At 36.6% G+C, this 25,059-nt stretch overlaps 1 protein-coding gene across 1 annotated transcript in view; it reads right to left on the minus strand.

Moving 5' to 3' along the window:
* Positions 1–24,692, minus strand: part of G2E3 (G2/M-phase specific E3 ubiquitin protein ligase) — a 63,510-nt gene extending 38,818 nt beyond the window's left edge. Inside the window, 2 exon segments of the mRNA XM_017895899.1 lie at positions 3,915–3,955; positions 24,556–24,692. Of these exon segments, the coding sequence (XP_017751388.1) occupies positions 3,915–3,951 (37 nt within the window). The 5' untranslated portion in view covers positions 3,952–3,955; positions 24,556–24,692.
* Between the last annotated feature and the right edge of the window lie 367 nt (positions 24,693–25,059).

A 25,059-nucleotide genomic window follows, 5' to 3' on the forward strand; every position in this document is an offset into this window, starting at 1 on the left:
AAAAATACAAAATTAGGTGGGCATGGTGGTATGTGCCTGTAATCCCAGCTACTCGGGAGACTGAGGCAGGAGAACTGCTTGAACCTGGGAGGCAGAGGTTGCAGTGGTGAGCCAAGATTGTGCCACTGCACTCTAGCCTGGGCAACAGAGCAAGACTCTGTCCCCATCAAAAAAAAAAAAAAAAAAAAGACACTATCAAGAGAGTGAAAGACACCCTACACAATGCAAGAAAATATTTGAAAAACTACATATCTAAGGATCTAGTATCCAGAATGCATTAAAAAAAAACCTCTTATAACTCAACAACAAAATCACCAACAATCCAATTTAAAAATAGGCAAAGGCTTTGAATAGACATTTCTCCAAAGAAGATATACAAAGAGCCATTAAACACATTAAAAGATCCTTAACATCACTGGTCAGTAGTCAACAGAGAAATGTAAATAATAACCACAACGAGATACCACTTCACACTCACGAGGATAGCTATAATCAAAATGTCTGACAATAACAAGTATTGACAAAGGACCGGAAAAATCAAAACCATCACACACTGCTAGTAGAAATATAAAATGGTGTACAGCCTTGGGAAATAGTCCAGCAGTTCTTCAAAATTTAAACGAAGAGTTACCATATGACACAGTAATTCTATTCCTGGATATATATATCAAAGAACTGAAGACAGATGTTCACACAAATACTTGTAAACTAATGTTCATAGCAGCACTATTCACAATAGCTAAGTAGAAATAAGCCAAATGTCCATCAAAGGATGGATAAATGGAAAAACAAAATATGGTATGCCCATATGATGGAATATTATTCAGCAATAAAAAGGATGAAAGTAGTAATACATGCTATAGCATGAATAAACCTAGCAATATTATGCTAAATGAAAGAAGTCAAGCACAAAGGGTCACAGTATTACTCAATTTACTTATGGATTACTTTATCCAACATAAGTAAATCCAAAGGGACATACAAAAAGCAGACTAATGGTTACCAGAGCTGATGACAGGGAAAATGAGGGGTGACTACTTAATAGGTACAGGGTTTCCTTTAAGGGTGATTAAAATGTTTTAGAACTAGATACTGGTGATGGTTTCACAACATTGTAAATGTACTAAATGCCACCAAATTGAACACCTCAAAATAGTTAAAGTGTGAATTTTATGTCTATTTTATCCACCCCTCCCAACACACACACAAATACAACTTGTAGAGTCAGAGATCTGAGTTAAGACTCAACTAATGCTTTTTTAGAAAACTGTATATACTTACAATGTTTAGCATGATGTTTTGATATATGTACATATTGTGGAACAGCTAAATGGAGCTAATTATCATATGCATTACTTCACATATTTACCACTTATTTGTGGTGAGAATACTTAAAATCTACTCTTACTAATTTTCAAGTATACAATACATTGTTACCAACTATAGTCACCATGTTGTATAATAGATGTCTTGAACTTATTCTACCAGTCTATTATAAAATTTTGTATCCCTTCACCAACATCTCCCAATCCTCCCAACCACTGGTAACCACACTATACTGTTTCTATGAGTTTGACTTTTTTATATTCCACACATAAGTGAGATTATGCAGTATTGTCTTTCTGTGACTAGCTTATTTCACTAGTGCTTTATGACTCCATTTCCTCATCATAAAAATGAGGATAATAGTAGCTACCTCAAAAACTACGCCTTAGTGAAGACTAAATAAGACAGTGTATATTAAAATAATTAACAGGATATGACATATAAACAGAACTCAATGTTAGAATTAAAATAACTAATCTTTTCTGATACATGTTTATTTATACAGAAAATTTTATTAAGATGCTAATGAAACAAGTTGAAAATCACTAGCTGAAGAGAAAAGACAGGATCCCTAAGAAGTAGATCCCTACAAGACGAAGGATGTTTGCATCTCTAAATGATTGCATGCCGCAGAAACTCCCTAACTGCTCCATCTTCCTTAACCCATGCATACTGGACTGCAACCTGACCAAGTAATAAACTTCTATTGCTTTAAACCAGTAAGATGTCAGGGTTTACCAGTTATGGAAACTAGTATTATTTACCTTGAATAATACATGCAATCAAGAATAGATGCCACATGTTAAAAGTTACTATATTTGTGAACAGGCGGCTCACCAAATAGATTCTAGAACTGAAAGAAATAGGATGAGCTCATATTTAATATAGGGAAAGAGCCTAACTATTCTGCCCTCCCTTACTCCAGTTTAAAGGGATAAGTCATAACTCAAAGTCTCTCTCCTAACCCTTAAAATATTTCAGCCCCTCTTCCTTCCCTTCCATACAAGGGAGCTGTTCACATTAACGCCAGCAAATTGCCATTTGTTCATATTGGACATCCTACACCAGTAAGCTCCACCTTAACTCCATCCCCAATACCTACACTTTTACCTGCAAGTGTGCATAAAGCTCAAGGGAAAGAGGACTATGTAGAATTAGCTGAATCTACAAAAGAGGAGTCCTTGTGAACTGGCTGAAACTATAGAAGAGGGAAAATTCTTGCCATGAACCCTGGATGGAGGTGCATCTGCTGTATGCTGTGGACCTGTGGTTTTCCATTTGTTCCTTTCTCCCTCTGTCTCCCTCTAACCAGTATGGAGGGCCCTGAATGCAGAACAGACTAGGTTTCAGGCATGCATTTTATAAGTAAATTATTTTATATTCATTTGTACCTTCCTGCTTTTAATGTTTAAAATTTGGTAAAATTGTCCTGATTTCATTATATTTATCATTAAGATTGCCATCTAGTGTAGTAAATGATACTCGTTTCTATTACAATAATGAAGCAGTTTCTACCTTAAATACATTCATGAAAAGAAACAGTCAATCTTAGGAAAAACTATCAATAGTAGGTGTGCATTTGCATTTGGCAAATGCATAGAGGTAGTCCATGAAGTACTAAAAGTTTCAGAACTATTAGCATAGCTGACAGAAGTCTGGAGGTAGAAGCAGGGAAAGAAAGTAGAAGAGGTTTAGGAGCACACATTTCCTTTTCCAACAAAATGTGGTGTCAAAAGATACTCTAAAAGTAATGGTCAAGATATAGAGCTGTAAGAATATTATTTTAATTTTAGAGGGAATTTAAAAAGATCTAAAATACAGTGGGTGAGGGAGCGTGGCAGAAGTGGGTAATCATTTAAATTCCTCATCATATAAACAGATACTGTTTATAATAAATGAAGAAAACAACAACTAAAAGCAAAGGTCAAAACGGACCGCATCTATTTGGGAAGACTGTCGTGAGCACGTAGAGGTAAGTTTTCCTTTTCCTTTTTTTTTTTTTTTTGAGACAGGGTCGCTCTCTGTCACTTAGGCTGAAGTGAGGTGTTGCGATCTCTGCTCACTGCAACTTCTGCCTCCCGGGTTCAAGTGATTCTCCTGCCTCGGCCTAGCGAGTAGGTGGGATTACAGGCATGTACCTCCTGGCTAATTTTTGTATTTTTAGTGGAGATGAGGTTTTGTCATGTTGGCCAGGCTGCTCTTGAACTCCTGACCTCAAGTGATTTGCCTGCTTCAGCCTCCTAAAGTGCTGGAATTGCAGGCGTGAGCCACTGCACCTGGCCAGTTTTCCTTTTCATGTTAAACTTTTACACACTGTTTAAATTGTTCTCATCTGCATTTTTTCCTTTAAATAATTGTTTTATTGAGATACGAATCATATCTTGTATATATACATTAGAAATAAAACTTGGCAAATAAATTGTCTTCTGATAGATTTTTGTTGAAATAAATATATGCAGTATTATACTTTAGTACGTGGACAAACGAACTAAGCATGTGCCAGGGAATTCATTCCTCTTCAGTCCTAATGTTTGAGTAACATATTTAAAACTCATTGTAATAAAATTATTTTAAATACAGTTACTTACCAAGGTTCTGTGAGTCACCAGGTTTATTTTCATTCATTTTACTAGGAAAAATAACATTAATACAGTCATCTTAATTGTAAAAGTCTCAAATTAACAACTTTTATTAAATGTAGTCAATGCATAATGACAAATAAGTCATATAAAACTCTAGTACTTTAATTTTCTTACCTTTAATACATCTAAGACCAGTAGTTCTCAACGGGGTGTTAAGAGTTGGGGAACATTTTAAAATTAAAGGGAATGTTTTTTAGTTGTCAAAACAATTAAGATGACCACTGGTATTTAGTGGAAAGAGGCCAGGATTATAGGACATCTTGCAATGCACCAAACAATCCTACACAACAAACAATAGTGTAGACTTTCAAATTTCCATCTGGACATTCAAGTAGGTTAAAAAAAAAACTATTTGTAATTATCTTAACCTAGAACCTAAGCCCATTTTACATATTAACAAATTATATTTCCAGAACTACAACTCTTACGTCAATCAAGGAAATTTCTATTTAATTTTTATTCAAAGCTTTAGCCAGAATTGTTCATCATTTAGGAAAAAAGAAAAAAACCATCATCAACAGCAATGCCATTCATATTTATGCAGCCTATAAAACAATCCTTTGGCTGGGTGCAGTGGCTCACACCTGTAGTCCCAGCACTTTGGGAGGCTGAGGCGGGTGGATCACCTGAGGTCAGGAATTCGAGACCAGCCTGGCTAACACGGTGAAACCCCGTTTCTACTAAAAATACAAAAAGTTAGCAGGGCATGGTGTCACGCGCCTGTAATCCCAGCTACTTGGAAGGCTGAGGCAGGAGAATTGCTTGAACTCGGGAGGTGGAGGTTGCAGTGAGCCAAGATCGCATCATTACACTCTAGCTTTGGCAACAAGAGTGAAACTCTGTCTCAAAAACAACAACAAAAAACAAAAACAATCATTGATTAGTCTATACCATATTTGTGGCTGTTGCATTTGCCAGGATTCTATACAGGACTGCAGGCACCTGACTGTCTCATTACCTCTTCTAGTACAGTGGTGCTCAACCATTTACATACTGAAAGACATTGGTCTGTCCCTATCTCTTCACTCCCCACTAGTTACACAAATAAAAACACTTACAATCATTACTGAAATATAATTTTCCAAAAGATCAAAGAAAGGAAGACCGACATCTTAATAACATTAACGTTTCACTTTACCAAGGGTATATGAACATTTCTAGCGCACTAGAAATGTTAATGAAATTTAAGTATAATGTATGTGCAGTCTCTTGGTATTTAAGTGGAAAAGAATAAACATCTTAATGTCACTAGGTAAATATAACCTCATTTATAGTTGCAAAAACCAGTTCTCAGAAAGGTTAAACACCTGTCCAAGGTCAAGGAGTTAGTTGGTGGGAATACACTAATCCATAGCTGAGTGACTGCGGGTTACACCATGGCATTTCACATGAAAATAATGAAAGAGCACAAAAAATGATACAGAATATTATATATCAAAGAGTGAAAACCACAAATAAAAACTGTTATCAGATTTCATCAAATCTAAGACACCACAAAATGTAGGACACAGATTATTTTATGAAGACTGATTAACCAAATTAAACTGATACAATGCTTCCTTACAATTAGAATTTATATTTCATACTGACTGTAAAAAGTGTTTCGGATTTAAACATAGATTCGCTCATACGCATTTCCGTGCTTTCCTAAAAAGTCATAGTCCAAATTTCTTAAATGGCTTTGACTCTAAGCCTTTAATATTTTTTTATTCCTTACAAAATCATATTCTATGCCATCAAGATTGGTATTCTTAAAAGAATGTATAAAACAACTAAGAGCCCAGTTTTAAGGGGGCTTTGGAGTTAAGTAGGTCTAGACTACAATTTTTCCTAGCTCCACTCCACAACTATTAATGTAGGGTTAAAGGAACACTCTTGGATTTTTTTTTTCTTTCTCTTCTTTCTTTTAGAGGCACTAGTAATTCTCTACAGGTATATGATGGGGCTTTTGATGTTTATACATTCTCAAACAATAACTACAGAACTGCCTTAAGTGAACAAATTGAGGATCACAAGCTATAGAACATCATTTTAAACATACTGATACATCTAAGACCAGTTCTCAATAAAACTCAGAAACAGATCCATATTTTTCCAGTCATTTTCAACAAAGACACCAAAGCAATTCAACGAGGGAAAATAAAATCTTTTAAACAAATGGTACTAGAAAGACTGAGTATCTATACGGAAAGAAGTGTGTGTGTAGAAGGGGTGAGTCCATCTTAAAATTGATAAAATATAATAGGAAGATAAAATGCCCCCTCTTAAAGGACTTCTCTACAATTCAACCTTTGGTGATGAATTCAACGTATCATAAATCAATTCATACACATGAATTTATTGCAGAAAATTCCATAAACACATAATAGTACTTCACTTAGAGTAAACATAAAAAGTTTAATTTATAAAGGATGTTTTAGTCATTCGACAACACAGATTTACATCTACACTGTCATTCAACCTAGACACCACAAAATGTAGGGCATTTAAATTTTACCTAAATGCTATCCTTCTCCAAAATCCTGTACGAAATCTACTGTAACTCCATTTGGTAAGAAGCCCTGTGGTTCCTCTCCTTTGCACTCTCTCTCACTGGAGTGGGTCAATAAATTTAATTTTATCAGACTACTGGTTTATCCCTGGTGGTGTTAGGCTGACTGGGCTAGGATGAGACAAAGAATAACACAAATGGCACAAAATGAACAATTAATGAATCTAGATAAAGGATATATAGGAGTTCCTTATGCTATTCTTACAACTTTTCTCTAAGCTTGAAATTATAACAATATCAAGTTACCTAAAAGTTGAATATTCTAAAGGCAATCCATAATTCATACTTTTGATCAGTTCACATTAGCCTTCTTCCTAATCCCTAGTATGTGGAATATAACTTTTGTTTCTAACTATGAATGAAGATCACTTTATTTCAAACAAGTCTCTAAAACAAAACCTTAGCAAAAAATACTATTCACGTATTTTAGAGTTGAATTTTATAATTTGTTTTAGATGTTTTCCTTCAAGAATATGAATTTTAAGACTTCCCAAGTAGAATTTTAAAAAATGATATCTAGGTGTATATTTTAATAACAGTCCAAGTCTTAATAACAGATTGGGCTTTAGAAACAAAATAAAACCATTCCCTTCCCTGGAAAATCAACAATTTAATTAATACCTTCTGTCAAAAAGTATTCTGAGTGTCCTCCACTGCTTACTTCTACTTGATCAGTCAGTGATACACTTTCATACTTCTTCCTTCAAAAGGTAGGGCCTGCCCCTCTCCTTGATTGTAGATGTGCTTAGTGCTTGCTAACTTGCTTCAACCAAAAAGACTGTGGCAGAAATGACAATGTCATAAAAGGCATTGTGACTTCCTCCTCACTATCATGGATCACATGCTATGGAAGAAGACAGCTGCCATGTCATAAAAATGGCATACACCATGGAGACATCCAGTTGGTAAGGAATGGAGGCATTCTACCTTCTGTCATGTGAATAGACCATGTTAGAAGTGAATCCTCCAACCCCAATCAAGCCTTCATACGACTGCAATTTGGCCAACAGCCTGAGAGCAACTTCATACAAGACCCTAAACCAGAACCACACAGCAAAGCAACTCCCAAATCCCTGATCAACAGAAACTATCAGTAATTAAACATTTATTATTTAAAACCAGCAAGTTCTGGAGTTATCTGGAGTTATTTGTTACATGACAACAGATAACTAATACAAAAAAGTAAGTCAAATTCCTTCTCATTCCAGCCGGAATTTATTCAAATGGCTAACATTTGAATAAATAAACAGATCCTAACCACCCAACATTTTCTTTCCTTTTTTTTTTTTTTGAGATAGAGTCTCATTCTGCTGCCAGGCTGGAGTGCAGTGACACAATCTCGGCTTACTGCAACCTCTGCCTCCTGGGTTCAAGTGATTGTTCTGCCTTAGCCTCCCAAGTAGCTGGGACTACAGGCGTGCCCCACCACACCCAGCTAATTTTTATATTTTTAGTAGAGACAGGGTTTCACCATGTTGGCCAGGATGGTCTCAGTCTCTTGACCTCATCATCTGCCTGCCTCAGCCTCCCAAAGTGCTGGGATTACAGGCGTGAGCCACTGTGCCTGGCCCCATCCAACATTTTCTAAAGTGCCTAATCTTACTGAAAAAGGTGACATTGAATATACAGAAAACATGCTGGAATCAGCCACTTGAAAGAGAAATAGATTGATTTTTTTAATCTAGCATTTTTAAGAAATGAACATTCTTGCTATAGAAATGACTTGATTTAAATCACTAATCAGAAAGGTTCAACTTAGTCTGTGCATTGCATTATTCGATGTACTCTAAATTCTTTCTGTTTACAACTCAGAAATGTTGTCTTTGGATGTCCCATACATAGCAAAGAATTAATTTTTCTGATTCTGCACTGCATAATAAAACATGATGCTTGTCAGATGCATAGTTTGCAAATATTTTCTCCTATTCTGTAAGTTGTCTGTTTACTCTGTTGGTAGTTTCTTTTGCTGTGCAGAAACTCTTAAGTTTAACTAGATCCCACTTGTCAACTTTTGCGTTTGTTACGATTGGTTTTGGAGTCCTTGTCATGAAATCTTTGCCCATTCCTATGTCCAGGATGATACTGCCTAGGTTGTCTTCCAGGGTTTTATAGTTTTGGGTTTTACATTTAAGTCTTTAATCCATCTTGAGTTGGTTTTTGTGCATCGTGTTAGGAAGGGGTCCAGCTTCAATCTTCTGCATATGGCTAGCCAGTTATCCCAGCACCATTTAATAAACAGGGAGTCTTTTCCCTATTGCTTGTTTATTGTCAGTTTTGTCAAAGATCAGATGGTCGTAGATGTGCGGCCTCATTTCTGGGCTCTCTATTGTGTTCCACTGGTCTATGTGCCTGTTTCTGTACCAGTACTACGCTGTTTTGGTTACTGTAGCCTTGTAGTATGGTTTGAAGATGGGTAATGTGATGCCTCCAGCTTTGTTTTTTTTTTTTTTGCTTAGGATTGCCTTGGCTATTTGTGCTCTTTTTTGGTTCCACATGAATTTTAAAATAGCTTTTTCTAGTTTTGTGAAGGATGTTATTGGTAGTTTGATAGGAATAACAGTGAATCTGTACATTGTTCTGGGCAGTATAGCCATTTTAATGGTATTGATTCTTCCTATCCATGAGCATGGGATGTTTTTCCATTTGTTTGAGTTTTCTCTGATTTCTTTGAGCAGTGCTTTGTAATTCTCACTGTAGAGATCTTTCACCTCCCTTGCTAGCTGTATTCCTAGGTATTTCATTCTTTCTGCAGCCACTGTGAATGGGATTGCCTTTCTGATTTGGCTCTAGGTTTGGCTGTTTTTGGCGTATAGGAATGCTAGTGATTTTTGCACATTGATTTTGTATCCTGAAACTTTGCTGAAGTTGCTTATCAACTAAAAGAGCTTTTGGGCTGAGACTATAGGGTTTTCTAGACATAAAATCATGTGCTATGCCAACAGGGATACTTTGACTTCCTCTCTTCCTATTTGGATGCCCTTTATTTATTTTTCTTGCCTGATTGCTCTGGCTAGAATTTCCAGNAGCTGGGACTACAGGCGCCCGCCACCTCGCCCGGCTAGGTTTTTTGTATTTTTTAGTAGAGACGGGGTTTCACCTTGTTAGCCAGGATGGTCTCGATCTCCTGACCTCGTGATCCGCCCGTCTCGGCCTCCCAAAGTGCTGGGATTACAGGCTTGAGCCACCGCGCCCGGCCGCTAGTGATTTTTATATGCTGATTTTGCATGCTGCAACTTTGCTGAAGTTGTTTATCAGCTGGGAAAGCTTTTGGGCCAAGACTAAGGGGTTTTCTAGATACAGAATCATGTCATCTGTGGAGATAGTTTGACTTCCTCTCTTCCTGTTTGGATGCCCTTTATTTCTTTCTCTTGCCTGATTGCTCTGGCTAGGACTCCCAACACTATGTTGAAGTGGTGAGAGAGAGTATCCTTGTCTTGTGTCGGTTTTCAAGAGGAATGCTTCTCGCTTTTGCCCATCAGTATAATGTTGGCTATGGGTCTGTCACAGATGGCTCTCATTATTTTGAGGCATGTTCCTTCAATACTTAGTTTATTGAGAGTTTTTAACACAAAGGGGTGTTGAATTTCATCAAAAGCATTTATAAGGAACTTTAATTTACAAGAGAAGAACAACCCCATTAAAAAGTGGCCAAAGGATATAAGCAGATACTTCTCAAAAGAAGACATACACGTGGCCAACAAGCATATGAAAAAAAGCTCAACATCACTAATCATTAGAGAAATGCAAATCAAAGCCACAATGAGATACCATCTCACACCAGTCAGAATGGCTACTATCACAAAGTCAAAAAAATAACAGATGCGGGTAAGGTTGTGGAGAAAAGGAAACACTTATACGCTGTTGGTGGGAGTGTAAATTAGTTCAACCACTGTGGAAAGCAGTATGGCAATTCCTCAAAGAGCTAAAAGCAGAACTACCATTTTACAAAACAATCTCATTACTGGGTATATAGCCAGGGGACTATAAATCATTCTACCATAAAGATACATGCACATGAATGTTTACTGCACCACTATTCACAATAGCAAAGACGTGGAATCAGCCTAAATGCTCATCAATGACAGAACGGATAAAGAAAATGTGGTACAAATACACCATAAATGTTGCACAGCCATTAAAAAGAATAAGATCATGTCTTTTGCAGGAACATGGATGGAGCCCGAGGCTATCATCCTTAGAACAGTAACACAGGAACAAAAAACCAAATACCACATGTTATCACTTGTAAGTGGGAGCTACATGTTAAGAACTCAAGAACACAAAGAAGGAAACAAGAGACACTGGCGTCTACCTGATGCAGGAGGGTGGGAGGAGGGCAAGGAGCAGAAAAGATAACTATTGGCTATTGGGATTAAAACCTGGGTGATGAAATAGTATGTGCAACAAATCCCTGTGACATGTTGTTTACCTGTGTAACAAACCTTCACATGTACCCCCAAACCTAAAAAAAAATGAACTGTATTTTATTTACTACAAATGCATGAAGGATCCTGGTCTGTATCCTGTACTGGGGAACAAAACTGCTCCAAAGGATGTCATTGAGGCAATTGACCAAAACAATATATTGTTGAAAGTATTGTATTTATGCTAAGTTTCCTGAAATTGGTATCCATACTTAGGTTATTTAGTAGACTATCGCTGTTCTTAGGAAATACTGAAGTATTAAAGGGTAGGGGGACCATATACATGCAACCTACTCTCCAACGGTTCAGAAAAGGGAAAGTACATGCAAATGTACAACACTGCAGAATGATAAAGTGAATGTGGAAAATAATAAAAAGTGGTTAATCTAAGTAAGGGCATATGTAGTTCTTTGTACTTTTCTTGCAACTTTCCTGTAACTTTAGAATTATTTCAAAATAAAAAAGGTTTAAAAATAATTGAATTAAAACTAATATAAAACATTCCCAAAAATTTCAAGATCAAGACTAACCCAGTGTGATGGTTAATTTTATGTGTTATCTTTACCAGGCCACAGGATGCCCAGATAACTGGTTAAATTTACGTCTGGATGTGTCTGTGAGAGTGTTTCTGGAAAAGATCAGCATTTGAACTGGTGAACTAAGTAAAGCAGATGGCCATCCTCAGTGTGGGTAGACATTAGCTAGTCCACTGAGGGCCTGAATAAAACCAGAAGGCAGAAAAAGGTTAAATTTGCTCTCTGTCTGACTGCTTGAGGTAGGACACCAATCTTCCGTCCTTGGTGTTCCTGGTTTTCAGGCCTTCGTATCGGAACTGGCACCTATACCATCAGCTCTTTGGCTCCAGACATTCAAACTACACTGCAGGACTTTCCTGGGTTTCCAGTTTGCAGACAATGGGGCTGCTCACACTACATAATCATGTGAGTCAGTACCTTATAAATTAATCCTTCCCTCTCCTTCTCTTCACACACACACACACACACACACACACACACACACACACACAAATGTATATCCTATTGTTTCTGTTTCTCTGGAGAACTGTGACTAATACACCCATGCTACCTCGGGATAGATAGTTAATACACTTCAGGTGCTCCTACAAATTTGGAGACAAAAAAAATACTCTTAAAGATTCGTTAGTTACTTGGGTTCACAGTAACAGCAAAGATAAAATTAGAAGAAAGACATGGAATGGTAGAGGTTAAAAGCTATTAGAATTTTTTTTCATGAATCAATTATTCACATTCTAGGAACTATATATATCTCAAAAATGTACATAAAAGCCAGGCACAGTGGTATGTACCTGTAGTCCCAGCTACTTGAGAGGCTGAAGCAGGAGGATTGCTTGAGCCCAGGAATTTGAGTTCACCTTGAGCAACACAGTGAGACCTCCATGAAAAAAAAAAAAAAAGTACATAAAACATCAATATGATCTTCAATATTTTTTAACTATAAATTATTACAAAAAGTAGCATAGTATAGTAGAAACAGCATTGAAGGTATGAAGTTTAGACTTTCCTTCGTGTTCTATATATTTTTTCCTGAGACCTCAGCCTCAATTTTATCATCCCTCAAGCTAGAAGCTAATTACAGGTTATTGTAAGAATTAGAAGCAACACATAAATGCCACGAGAGTACCTGGCAAATTTAGTCAATCATCGGTAGTTTTCTTTTAATTAAAAAAAAAGGATAATATATCTTAACTGGGTTTATCTTAGAAATATAAGATTAGATATCATCTGAAAATTAAAGTAATACACCATGTTAATAAAATAAAGGGGAACAAAGTATTATCATCTCAAGAGATGCAGAAAGAGCATCTGACAAAATTCAACAACCAATCATGATAAAACTGTAAAACAAACCAGAAACAGACGGGAATTTTCTCAACCTAATAATAAAGGGCATCTACAGATGTGCATTAATTTCCACATTGTACTGTGAGGCAATCTCAACAGATACAAAAGGGCATCTGTCAAATGTCAATATCCAATCATAACAAAACCGTAAAGTAAACTGTGGGTAAAATAAATTTTTTCAACCTAGCAAAGGGAATCCACAAATGTTCACCTTAATCTCTGATTCAACAGTGTACTACAAGGGAAAAAAAGACAAAACTGTGAAGGATGAAGTAAAACTGTTTTCACATATGGTCATCTACATAGAAAATCCTACCAACACATTTACAAGAATAAGTGACTTTAACAAGTTCTAATGAAACAAGGCAAATTTGTATAGCAGCAAGAATTAATCAGAAAATTAGAGAACAATTCTATTCGCAATGGGTAAAAACTTAGTAAAAGATATGCAAAAAGACTACACTCTGAAAAGCTACAAAACATTGCTGAGAGAAATGAAAGATCAATCCCAACCAAAACCCCCCAGCAGGTTTTTTTTTTTTTTTTTAAGAAACTGGCATGCTGAAACCTATATAAAATGCGAAGACCTTGTAATAGCAAAACGTTTTAAAAGAAAAAGTCAGTGGTCTCCAACTATGTGATTTCATGCCTTCTTATACAGCTATATTAATCAAGACAGACATATAGCTCAATAGAACATAAGGGAAAAGTCAGATATATAGCTCAATAGAACACCAGGGAAAGGCCAGAAACAGACCCAGACAATTGCTTTTCAACAAAGATACCAAGGTAATTCACTGTATTCAAATGGTAGTCTATTCAATAAATAGTATTGAAATAACTTAATGTTTTGGGCAGAGGGTGGGGGAAGAACATTGACCTCATATATTAAAACTTAATTCAAATTGGATCACAAGAAAAAAAACTTCTAAAAGAAAACACAGGGAAGATTCTTCATGATCTTGGGGTTTGGCAAAGATTTCTGAGGAAACTGAATCACAGAAAACACTGATGAATTAAACATCAAAATTAACAACTTTCTAATCAAAAGACATAGTTAAGCAAGGAAAAAGGCAAAACACAGATGGGGAATAAACACTGGCAAAACATATATCTGACAAAGGATTTATATCCATAATGTATAAAGAATGCTTACAACTCAAACAGAAGACATCACAATAAAATGAACAAAATGGACAAAAGATTTGACCAGACACTTAAAAAAAAAAAAAAAACCAACATAGCCAACAAGCAAAAGAAAATATGAACATGACTGGTTATAAAGGAAATGCAAATTAAAATAGAAAAAAAAAAAAACACTACAACACCCACAAGAATACTTAAGTCTCACAAAAAATGAACTCAAAATGAATTACAGTTCTAAATACAAAATGTAAAACTACAAAATGTAAAACTATAAAATTTCTAGAAAAAACACACAGGAGAAAATTTCTGTGACTTTATGTTACATAAGATTTCTTAGATACAATACCAAAAGCACAAGACAAAAAAAGACAAACTACACTTAAAGTTAGTATCATCTGCTCACCAAAAGACACTGTTAAGAGAATAAGACAAGCCTCAGACTGAGAAAGTATTTGCAAATCATCATCTGATAAAGGACTTAGTTAGAGCCACAATATATTTTTTGAAAAACTCTTCAAACTCAGTAATACAGAACACATCAACAAAAATGGTGGAGCAAGGGGCTCTGCAGGTCTGTACTTCCCTAGAAACACAGAATAACCTGGCAAAAAACTCACAATCAACAATGTCTCAACAAATAGAGAATGTCAATAAAGAAGCAGAAATGATAAAAAAGGAAATAGAAATTCTGCAGCTGTAAAGTATAATAACTGAAATAATAAATTCATTACAGAGGTTTAATAGCACGTTTGAGCAGGCAGGAGAAAGAATCAGTGAACTTGAAGACAGGTTAGTTGAAATTATCCAGACTGAAGAGCAGGAAGAAAAAAAATGAAAAAGAAACAGAGCCCAAGAGACTACGAGATACTATCAAGCATACCAATATATGCTTAACGGGAGTCCAAGAAGGACCACAGAAAATGGAACAGAAAGAATGTTTGAAGAAATAATAGCCAAAACCTTCCCAAATTTCATGTAAGACTGAAATCTATACATGTAAGACTTCAACCTATACATTTTTTTAAGAAGCTCAAGATCTTTAATCAGGACAAATTCTAGGAGTTCCACAATGAGACACAGTATAGTCCAACTGACAAAAACAAAGACAAAGAATCTTGAAAGCAGCAAGAAAGAAGTGATTAACACATACAAAATATCCCCAGTAAGATTAAGAGCCAATTTCTCATTAGAAACCATAGAGTTCCAGAAGACAGTGAGATGACACATTTAAAGTGCTGAAAGACAGGAAAAAAACCCAAACCTGTCAGCAAAGAATCCTATCTGCAGCAAAACTATGTTTCAATAGTGAAGATCAGTACACATACTCACATGGGAGGCAGGCAAGTAAACAAATATTTCACATACATGCAGTGTAGTCTTATAGAGGTGGTGATATTATAACGTAATTGTGAAAGATAAATATGCTGAGCAGACAAGGCAGAAAAAGCATTCTAAGTAGAGTGTGCACAAAGGGACAACAGCATGTGAAAGCCTGGGATGTCTGGGGCATGTAAGGAATTTCTTCTGGAAGTTGCTCTTGCTGATTCTGCCATTTGGTTGGATTATATAAATCTCCTTGGATTGGATAATGAGACAGTAATATAATCCTCCCCTTCACCAGCTGGTCCTAACCCTGACCCAGTGGGCAGCTCTTATTCCAGTCCTAGCCCCTTCCACTGACCAAGTCAGGCTCTAAATAACCAGCCCAATCCAAACTACCCTTCTTAAAGCAGGTGGCATCTTTTTTACTACAGTTCAGGCCATAAAGGCTATTCTGTCACAGCTGCCACAGGACCAGGTCTTCTTCCGTCTAAAAAAAATAAGGCCTCAGTTATATCTTAACAGGACAATGTATCTGCTACCTTATGTGACAGAGCAATTAAACTCTAAGATTCTAGACAGGACCCACGCAGAGGAACACGGTAGAAAGAACACTACACTTGAATCATACATTTTGTGTTTGAACTCCTGGCTCTGCCTTGTGTCCAATGGAGATGATAATACTTACCTATTAGGGTTCTTATACATAAAGTAGAACAAGTCATTCGATGGAGAGAAGGAAGGGTGAAAGGAATTCAGAAAGAGCAGAAGTTTCTGAGATCAAGAAAGACCATAAAGTTTCTAGGTCCCTAACTGTTAATGGCGGTTATCCCTGGGAAGAGAGAATGGGGTAGGGGCTTTTTCTTTTAATTTCTTATAAATTTTGGCATTGTTTGAATTTTTTTTACAATGAACATAATTTTGTACTTAAAATTTATTTGGCACATATATTATACCTCAATAAAAAGTTTCTTAAAAGTTTACATTATATTCTTTGGAAAATCATCCAGGAGACAGATAAGAATGGCTGTTTCTCAGGTCTGGTAGACCTGGGGTCTAGGGTGAAAGGGAATTTTTTAGTAGATCTACTAGAGATGCTAATGGGACACCAGACAGTAACTCAAAGTCATATGAGGAAATAGAAACACCAGTAAAGGTAACTACAGAAGTAAATATATAAGCCAGTAGTATTATTGCACTTTTGGTAATTCTCTTTTTTCTATGTAATTTAAAAGAAAAACATGTAAAATAAATATAAAGCAATGTTATTGGGCACATTATGTATAAATGTAAAATTAGCAAAAAATATAAAAATGTAATTTGACACAGTAACATTTAGGAATAAGGATGAGATAAACAGAAGTGTAATTTTTGTATGCTATGAAAGCTAAGTGGGTACTAATTCAAACTAGGTTGTTATAAGTTTAAGATATTAATTGTAATCCCCAAGATAGCCACTAAGAATATAACTAAAAAATACGTGCAGAAAAGGTAATGAGAAGGGAATAAAAATGATACACTATACAAATCAAGTCAACAAAAGGCAATAATGAAGGACATGAGGAACAGAAAACATATGACATATAGAAAACAAATACTAAAATGACAGAAATTCTTCTTTAACAGTAATTAAATGTAAATGAATTACGCTCTTCAATTAAAAGGCAAAGGTTGACAGAATGAATTTTTTTTAAATCCATACATACACTATCTACTAGAGTCAAGCTACAGATCACAAAACACAAATAGATGGAAAGTAAAGGGACAGAATAAGATACTTCATACAAACAGTAATCAAAAGTAAGCTTGGGTGTTTATACTAATATCAGACAAAATAGGTTTTAAGTTGAAGACTGTTAAAGGACTCAAAGGACATTAAAGACTGACTAAAAAGCTCAATCCATTAAGACATGACAATTATAGAAGACATGACATCAAGAAGACATGACAATTATAAACACAAACCCACCTAATAAGAGCCCCAAAATATATGAGGCAAAATTTGACAGAAATGAAAGGAGAAATAGTTTAGACTTAACAGACATATACACCCTACAACAACAGAATGAAAAATTCTTCTCAAATGCACGTGGAACAATATCCATGGACAACCATATGTTAGACCACAAAATAATACATTTTACAAGACTGAAATCACACAAAATATCTTCTCCAATGACTACAGAATGAAACCAGAAATCAGTAAGAAAAGGAAAACTGGAAAATTGAGAAACATATGCAGATTAAATAACACAACTTTAAATAGACAAAACGTCAAAAAAGAAATCACAAGGGAAATTAGAAAATACTTAGAGACAAATAAAATCAAGCCCCCAAAACAATGTCTCAACTTTTTGCCCAAAGAAACTAGAAAAGACCAAACTAAACCCAAAGCTAGCAGAAGGAAGGAAATAATTTAGAGTCCAGATAACATAATAAAAAATTTTTAAATTGAGAATCAATGAAATAAAAATTGCTTGAAAAGATCGACAAAATTGAAAATGTTTAGTTAGATGAGCCAGAGAAAAAAGAAGACTCAAATTACTAAATCAGAAGAAATCAAATTGGGACACTGCTACAGACCTAATAGAAATAAAAAGAATTAAATGGGACTATTACGAACAATTGTACTCTAAGAAGTTAGTTAACAAATTAAAACAATAGGTTAAATAAACAAAAAGTGACAAGAAGAAATAGAAAATTTCAACAAATCTACAAACAAGGGATTGAATCACTAATGAAAAACTTCCCAACAAATAAAAGTCCTAGCCCAGGCCGGGCGCGGTGGCTCAAGCCTGTAATCCCAGCACTTTGGGAGGCCGAGACGGGCGGATCACGAGGTCAGGAGATCGAGACCATCCTGGCTAACACGGTGAAACCCCATCTCTACTAAAATACAAAACTAGCGGGCGCCTGTAGTCCCAGATACTCGGGAGGCTGAGGCAGGAGAATTGCTTGAACCCGGGAGGTGGAGGNAATACCCTGATACCAAAGCCAGAAAAAGACATCACAGAAAAGAAAACTACAAGCCAATATCGCTTATGAACATAGATGCATATATCCTTAACAAACTGCCAGCAAACTGAATTCTGATAAAGAAAATTTTGTACCACAATCAAGTGGGATTTATCCCAGAAATGCAAAGGTGGTTCAACATATGGAAATCAATCAATATAATATAGCATTTTAATTGAGAAAAAGGAAAAGGTCACATGCTCATCTCAATAGATGCAGAAAAAGCATCTGACAAAATACAATACTCAATGATAAATACACTCAAACATTTAGGAATATAAGGGAACTTCCTCAGCATCTATGGAAAAACCTGTAATTAACAAAATTATTGGTGAAAGACTGCACACTTTCCACCTAAGATCTGTAACAAAACAAAGACACACACTTCCACCACTTCTACTCAACACTGAACCAGAAGGTCTATTCAGAATAATAAAGCAAGAAAGCAAGAAGTAACTCTATTCAAAGAAGGCATGATCTTATATGTAGAATTTCCTAGAGAATTCACAAAAAACTGTTAGAGCTACTAAACGAATTCAGCTAAGTTACAGGATGCAAGATCAACACAAAAATATCAGTTGTATTTCTATACAACAATGAACGATTCAAAAAGGAAATTAAGTAAACAAATCCAGTTACAATAGCATAAAAATTACTTAGTAATAAATTTAACCCTGGTGGTGCAAGATTTGTGCACTGAAAACTACAAAACAGTGCTGAAAGAAATTAAAGAACCCTAAATAAATGAAAAGACATTTTGCATCCATGGGTTGAAAAACTGTATCATTAAGATGGTTATACTCCCCAAAGCAATTTATAGATTTAATACAATTCCTGTCAAAATCCCAATGGCCTTTTTTGCAGGAATGGAAAAGTTAAGCCTAAACTGCAAGGAATCCTGAATAGTCAAAATGATCCCCAAAAAGAAAAAGCTGGAAGATTCAAATTTTCCAATTCCAAACTTACTACAAATCCACAGTAATCAAGACAATGTGGTACTGGCACAAGGACAGACATACACATCAATGGAAAAGAAGAAAGAGTCAATAAATAAACTCACATTCTCTATAGTAAACTGATTTTCAATAAGGGTGCCAAGACCACTAAATGGGAAGAAAACAGTCTCTTCAACAAATGGTCCTAGGACGACCAGATAACCATGTAAAAAGGAATGAAGTTGGCCGGGTGTGGTGGCTCACGCCTGTAATCCCAGCACTTTGGGAGGCCGAGGCAGGCAGATCACGAGCTCAGGAGATCGAGACCATCCTGGCTAACGTGGTGAAACCCAGTCTCTACTAAAAATACAAAAAAACTAGCCGGGTGTGGTGGTGGGTGCCTATAGTCCCAGCTACTTGTGAGGCTGAGGCAGGAGAACGGCGTGAACCCAGGAGGCGGAGCTCGCAGTGAGCCGAGATTGCACCATTGCACTTCAGCCTGGGTGACAGAGCGAGACTCCATCTCAAAAAAAAAAAAAAAAAAAAAAGGAATGAAGTTGAACCCCTACCTCACACGCATTAAAAAAAATCAACTCGAAATGGATCAAGACCTAAATGTAAAAGACGGAACTATAAATCTCTTAAATGAAAATCTAGGGGTAAATTTTCATGACCTTGTATTTGGCAATGGTTTCTGAGATATGACAACAAAAGCACAAGAACAAGAAAATAATAAATTGAACTTTACCAAAATATAAAACTTATGCATCTAATGACAATCTACAGAATGGGAAAAAATATTCAGAAATCATATAACCTGATAAGGGTCTAGTACCTAGAATACATTAGAAACTCTTACAATGCGACAATAAAAAGACAAGTAATCCAACTTAAAAATGAACAAAATATCTGAATAGACAGTTCTCCAAAGAAAATATTCAAATGGCCAACAAGCACATGAAAAAACGCTCATTATATTAGTGATAGGTAAATCAAAGCCACAATGAAATACCACTCCACGTCTACTACGGTAGCTATAATAATTATTTTTACAAACTAAAATAGTAAGTGTTAACAATGATATGGAGAAATTAGAACCCTTACATATTGCTAGTGGGAAAGTGAAATGATGCAGCAAGGATGGAAAACAGTTTGGCAATTCCACAACACATTAAACAAGACTACCATATCACCCAGCAATTCCATTAAGTATATAACCAAAAGAATTGAAATGTTTCAATTCAAACAAAAACTTGCATACATATATTCATAGCAGCACTATTCACAAAAGATATCACAAAGGTCAATACTTTATTTGTGACAACTAAAAACTGTAACAATGGTATATGGATAAAACAAACTGTGGTATATTCATACAAGAGAATACATTTACTAAATCTCATTGCACTACACCCCTAAAATGGGTGACTTTTATTGCATACAAATTGTATACCAGATACTTGTTTAAAAGTTAACAATTTTTATTTAAAACAAAAAGATAAGTGTAAGATAAAAAGCAGTGGCTGGGTACGGTGGCTCACGCCTGTAATCCCAGCACTTTGGGAAGCCTAGGCGGGCAGATCACCTGAGGTCAGGAATTTGAGACCAACCTGACCAACACGGCGAAACCCTGCCTCTACTAAAATCACAAAAATTAGCTGGGCGTGGTGGCAGCTGCCTGTAATCCACTACTCGGGAGGGTGAGACAGGAGAATCACTGGAACTGGACAGGCGGAGGTTGTAGTGAGTCAAGATCGCACCACTGCATTCCAGCCTGGACAACAGAGTGAGACTCCGTATCACTCACACACTCACACACACACACACACACACACACACACAGGCAACAAAGTTATAAGTTTACATTAAGTTATAAATATATAATTAGTCCTCAGGAAACAGGTGTCATCCTCCCCTACCCTGCCCCACCCTGACACCCATTGGCTCCATATGTCCATTTTCATGTTTCTTCATGATTCCACTGTCATAGCAACACATAAGACCTTTCCAGCTTGGCTTCCAATAGTCTTGTGATATCCCAACTCCAAAATCAAGAAATCACATGAATGGTCTAGCCTGCATCAGATAGGCAGCTCCGATACAAATACCTGTACCACTTTTGTTGGGGAAGTGGTATGGAATGGGCTTTATGTTCCTTAGACCAACCCTACCCACTGGTCATGAGAATGATGTCCCTACATTGTTGGACAGGTGTTTATAAAGAAAAGCTGTGGGCAAGGAGATTAGGTAACTGTCTTAACTGTTCAAACTGAAAAGGAAAAGTTTTCTGTTTTTTAATTCCTAACATTTTGAATTAAGATATTTCTTATTATTACACCTAACATATACCACCCCTTAATAAAAAAAAAAAACAAAAAAAAAAAAAACTGTACCAAGAGTAGTTAAGTATTCTTAAAAACCATTTTATAAACATAACTCAAATCTTTTGGTGCCCCTCGTTTCTTCATCTTAATACAGACATAATAAAATAGTTGTGAGGAATTAAGTAGAAAATATGCATAAAGCATTTTACAATTCTGAATATAACACACATTGCTCCTGATTTTTTTCGCACTTTGAAATGTCTTCTGAGCCTATACTTTCAATACTTATTTTTTCCATATTAAGTTATAAACCCATATGCTATCACTAAAATCTCTACTAAACTACAAAGAATTATATGCTATAACCTCAGAAAAAAGCCAAGCCTTAAAAAAAAAAAAAAAAAGCAACAACTTTTTTCGGTCATTAACCCAAGACAAAATGTGTCAAATTGTTAAAATAATAAGTACTCACAAACATACACAGTTTTAGAGTATCATGACACTCACTGTTCTGCACTGTGCACTGTAGACATAAAAATTAAAAGGACAAGGGCAGTCTTGCACTATATATTTATAAGCAAATTGCACCGACGAAGAAGCATGGCCTGGAGAAGTCTTTAAACCCATTTGAGTAAAATCTTATGGGGAAATAAAAAGGCCAATGGCTAAATATGTATAAATATGTAGTAAGAGACAGATTTGGAGGATTCTAGCAGTATTGATGGAACATCAGCAGGTTGGAAGAGAGTGGCATAATATTATGAAGATGGTCCTTGGGAAGAGAAGTTGGTACCAGACTCCGAAGGGCTCTGTAAATAAAAAGGAAAGCTAAGAAATTTGAATTATATATGGTAGACAATGGGAAGCCATCAGAGATTTTTATGGAGCAACATCTGGAGGGAGACTGAAGAGAGGCAAGAAATACTACTTTTTTAAAAAAGCATAAACTTTTGAGTTAAATCTAATTTCCGACTTCAGTTCCAATGTGTTATCAGTTGTGTGAGAACAAATTACTGAGCCACTCTTAGCCTGTTTTCTTATTTAAAGATAATAACTACCTCAGCGATATTGTAGAGATTAATCAATGTATGTGATGCGGTTTTTACAGTTTAGTAACTCAATGTAATTGGAGACTTATGTATCATTTGCTATGTGGCACACACTATTCTAAAGTCTTTGTATATATTAACTCATTCAACCCTCACAATAAATCTACAAAGTAGGTAACCCTATTATATGGTAAAGGGAAATGAAGCACAGAAAGGTTAAACAGCTTGCTAAGGGTCACCTAGCTATCAAGTGGTGGAGATGGGCTTCAAACCAAGGCAATCTGGCCCCAGTTCCAGGTCTTTAATCAACACATTATAATCCCTCTCTAGGAAAGATCAAATCAGTGTTTTTAAAACTCACAGAATTTTCTAACCTTTCAGTTAAATATGCAGACTCTTCAATGTCATCCTCCAGACCTACTGATTCGGAATCTGAGATCTGGAGTGCAAGAATCAGTATTGAACAAATCCTTCAAGGTAATGTATACACAATAAATTCTGAAACTCACTGATTTAAGAAAGAGCAAAAATTCAATGAAAATAATACAGGTAGAAAAAAAAGAAAGAGATTAGGATATAGCGATCAATTTTTAAAAATTACCATTTGTTGACAGCACTGAATTGAGCAGAAAGGCTTAGAGAAGTATAGCCAATGTCTTTGTTACAAAGACACTATATGAAAAATGCTCATATTTTAACTATCCTAAACACCGAGTATTTACATCTATTCTTCCTGGCTAACACTTAAAACAAAAGTTCAATAGCAGGAAGAATGGGTGTGCTGGAATAGCCAGCACTGGAGGAAGGAATGTCTTTATTCTGATTATTATGAAGTCCTACTTTAAAAAGATATTTATACATTTACATGGTACAATATCCTGGTGTTAAAATCTTAAGAGGAACTTAAAATATCTTTTCGTATTCAGCTACACAAAACTGACGATTTTTAATAAAGATATAAAACTTGTACACATTTAAAGTTCCCATTTATAGTTTACGTTTATGGCACACTTTTAAACCATTCCAGAAGGCATGACTTTACTACTGGGTTAGACAGAGTTCCATATTTCAGATAGTTCATCAGTAAAAATAAAAAAGCCCAAAATAATAAAACCCAAAGAAAACAGACGCTCAAAGCATTAGTGGAGTACTTCCAAAAAGACTCCATAATAACCCAGTTGGCCAATGAATGAGGGAGGCGAAAAGGCAGAGCGGTGGAACTAAACCTTATCCCTATTGTTTGCAAACTAAGACCCTAGAGAATCACCACCGCTGTTACTATAGCCTGTTTAAATGAGCAAGAGTCTCGGATTTTTGCGGTACATGAAGAATGTCAACTGTGAAAGAAAAATATCCGGGTTTTAAATACAAAGGATACTCGAATTTCAGTTTAAATGCCACCCAGGCATTTCAAAGACTGTCACTTTCCTGCAGTCCAGAGTTAATCAAGGTTTTCCGGGTATCTCTCTTAGTAGGAACTCGGAGCCACGTAGAGCATCTTTTCATTCTAAACCTGCCCCAATCTTCCATCTTTCATAAAAAGAGATTTGTTTAAACGTGGCAACGCTTTCACAATGAGATTTAACGACTGTTGAAGCTTCAGCATTCGAGTCGAATTGGTGGATATAATAAACTACGGGTTAAAAAAAAGCCACGGAGGATGCGTATAAACAAGGTTTACTCGTGGGGGACCGGCAGGGCCTCCGAATCCTCAACACTGAGGGCTGGCTGGTGTGCGCAACAGTCGAGAGCGCTGATCGGCAAACGCCCCCAGTGCCCCGAATACCCAAAGTCTCCAGGCCCGGACCCAGCACCAGACGTCCCCAAAACCACTGCGAGGCCCCTGCTGCGCCGTCCGGCCTCCTGACACCCTGTCCCACCCCACGGTCCCGCTTCTCACTCTGGAACGCTCTGCGTCTTCCCATTCCCCATTTACTCACCAAGGCGAGCTGGGCAGAAGTTCCAGAGCGTCAGTGCCACTTTTCCCGGCCCGCTCTGCGTCGCCGCACGCCGATCGCGAGCAGCCACATTCAACGGCCCACAGGATTCAAATTCGCCCACTTCCGCTCGCAAACCCGGAAAGAGCGGTCAGCCCCGCCCCCGGGGGCGGAACCCTAGGAGGCGCTGGTTGTGTGGATGGGTTTTTGCGCTCCCGCCCTGCTGCCCGGAGGTAACCTGGCTGTGTAGCCTTGGCTTGTTTGTTTTGTCTGGTCTCTCTCCCTATTTAGGAGCTCAGAAAAACTCCGCGCGCGGGGTCGTTGTTTCCGTCTATTTGCTCTTGAGGGAATCCTCTTGTTTCAGAAATGGACAGAGATGTGCTGAAGTTTCGTCACCTTCGAGGAATGGGGCTAATGAAAGCACGAACCGAGCCGGGAGGGTTTTATCTTTCCCTTCATCCTTGAGGAAACAGCAGCAGCAGCAAGAAGGAAAACAAACAAACCCTC

The sequence above is a fragment of the Rhinopithecus bieti genome, unplaced genomic scaffold (genome assembly GCF_001698545.2).
Source record: "Rhinopithecus bieti isolate Rb0 unplaced genomic scaffold, ASM169854v2 scaffold_21703, whole genome shotgun sequence".
NCBI classification, from domain to species: domain Eukaryota; kingdom Metazoa; phylum Chordata; class Mammalia; order Primates; family Cercopithecidae; genus Rhinopithecus; species Rhinopithecus bieti.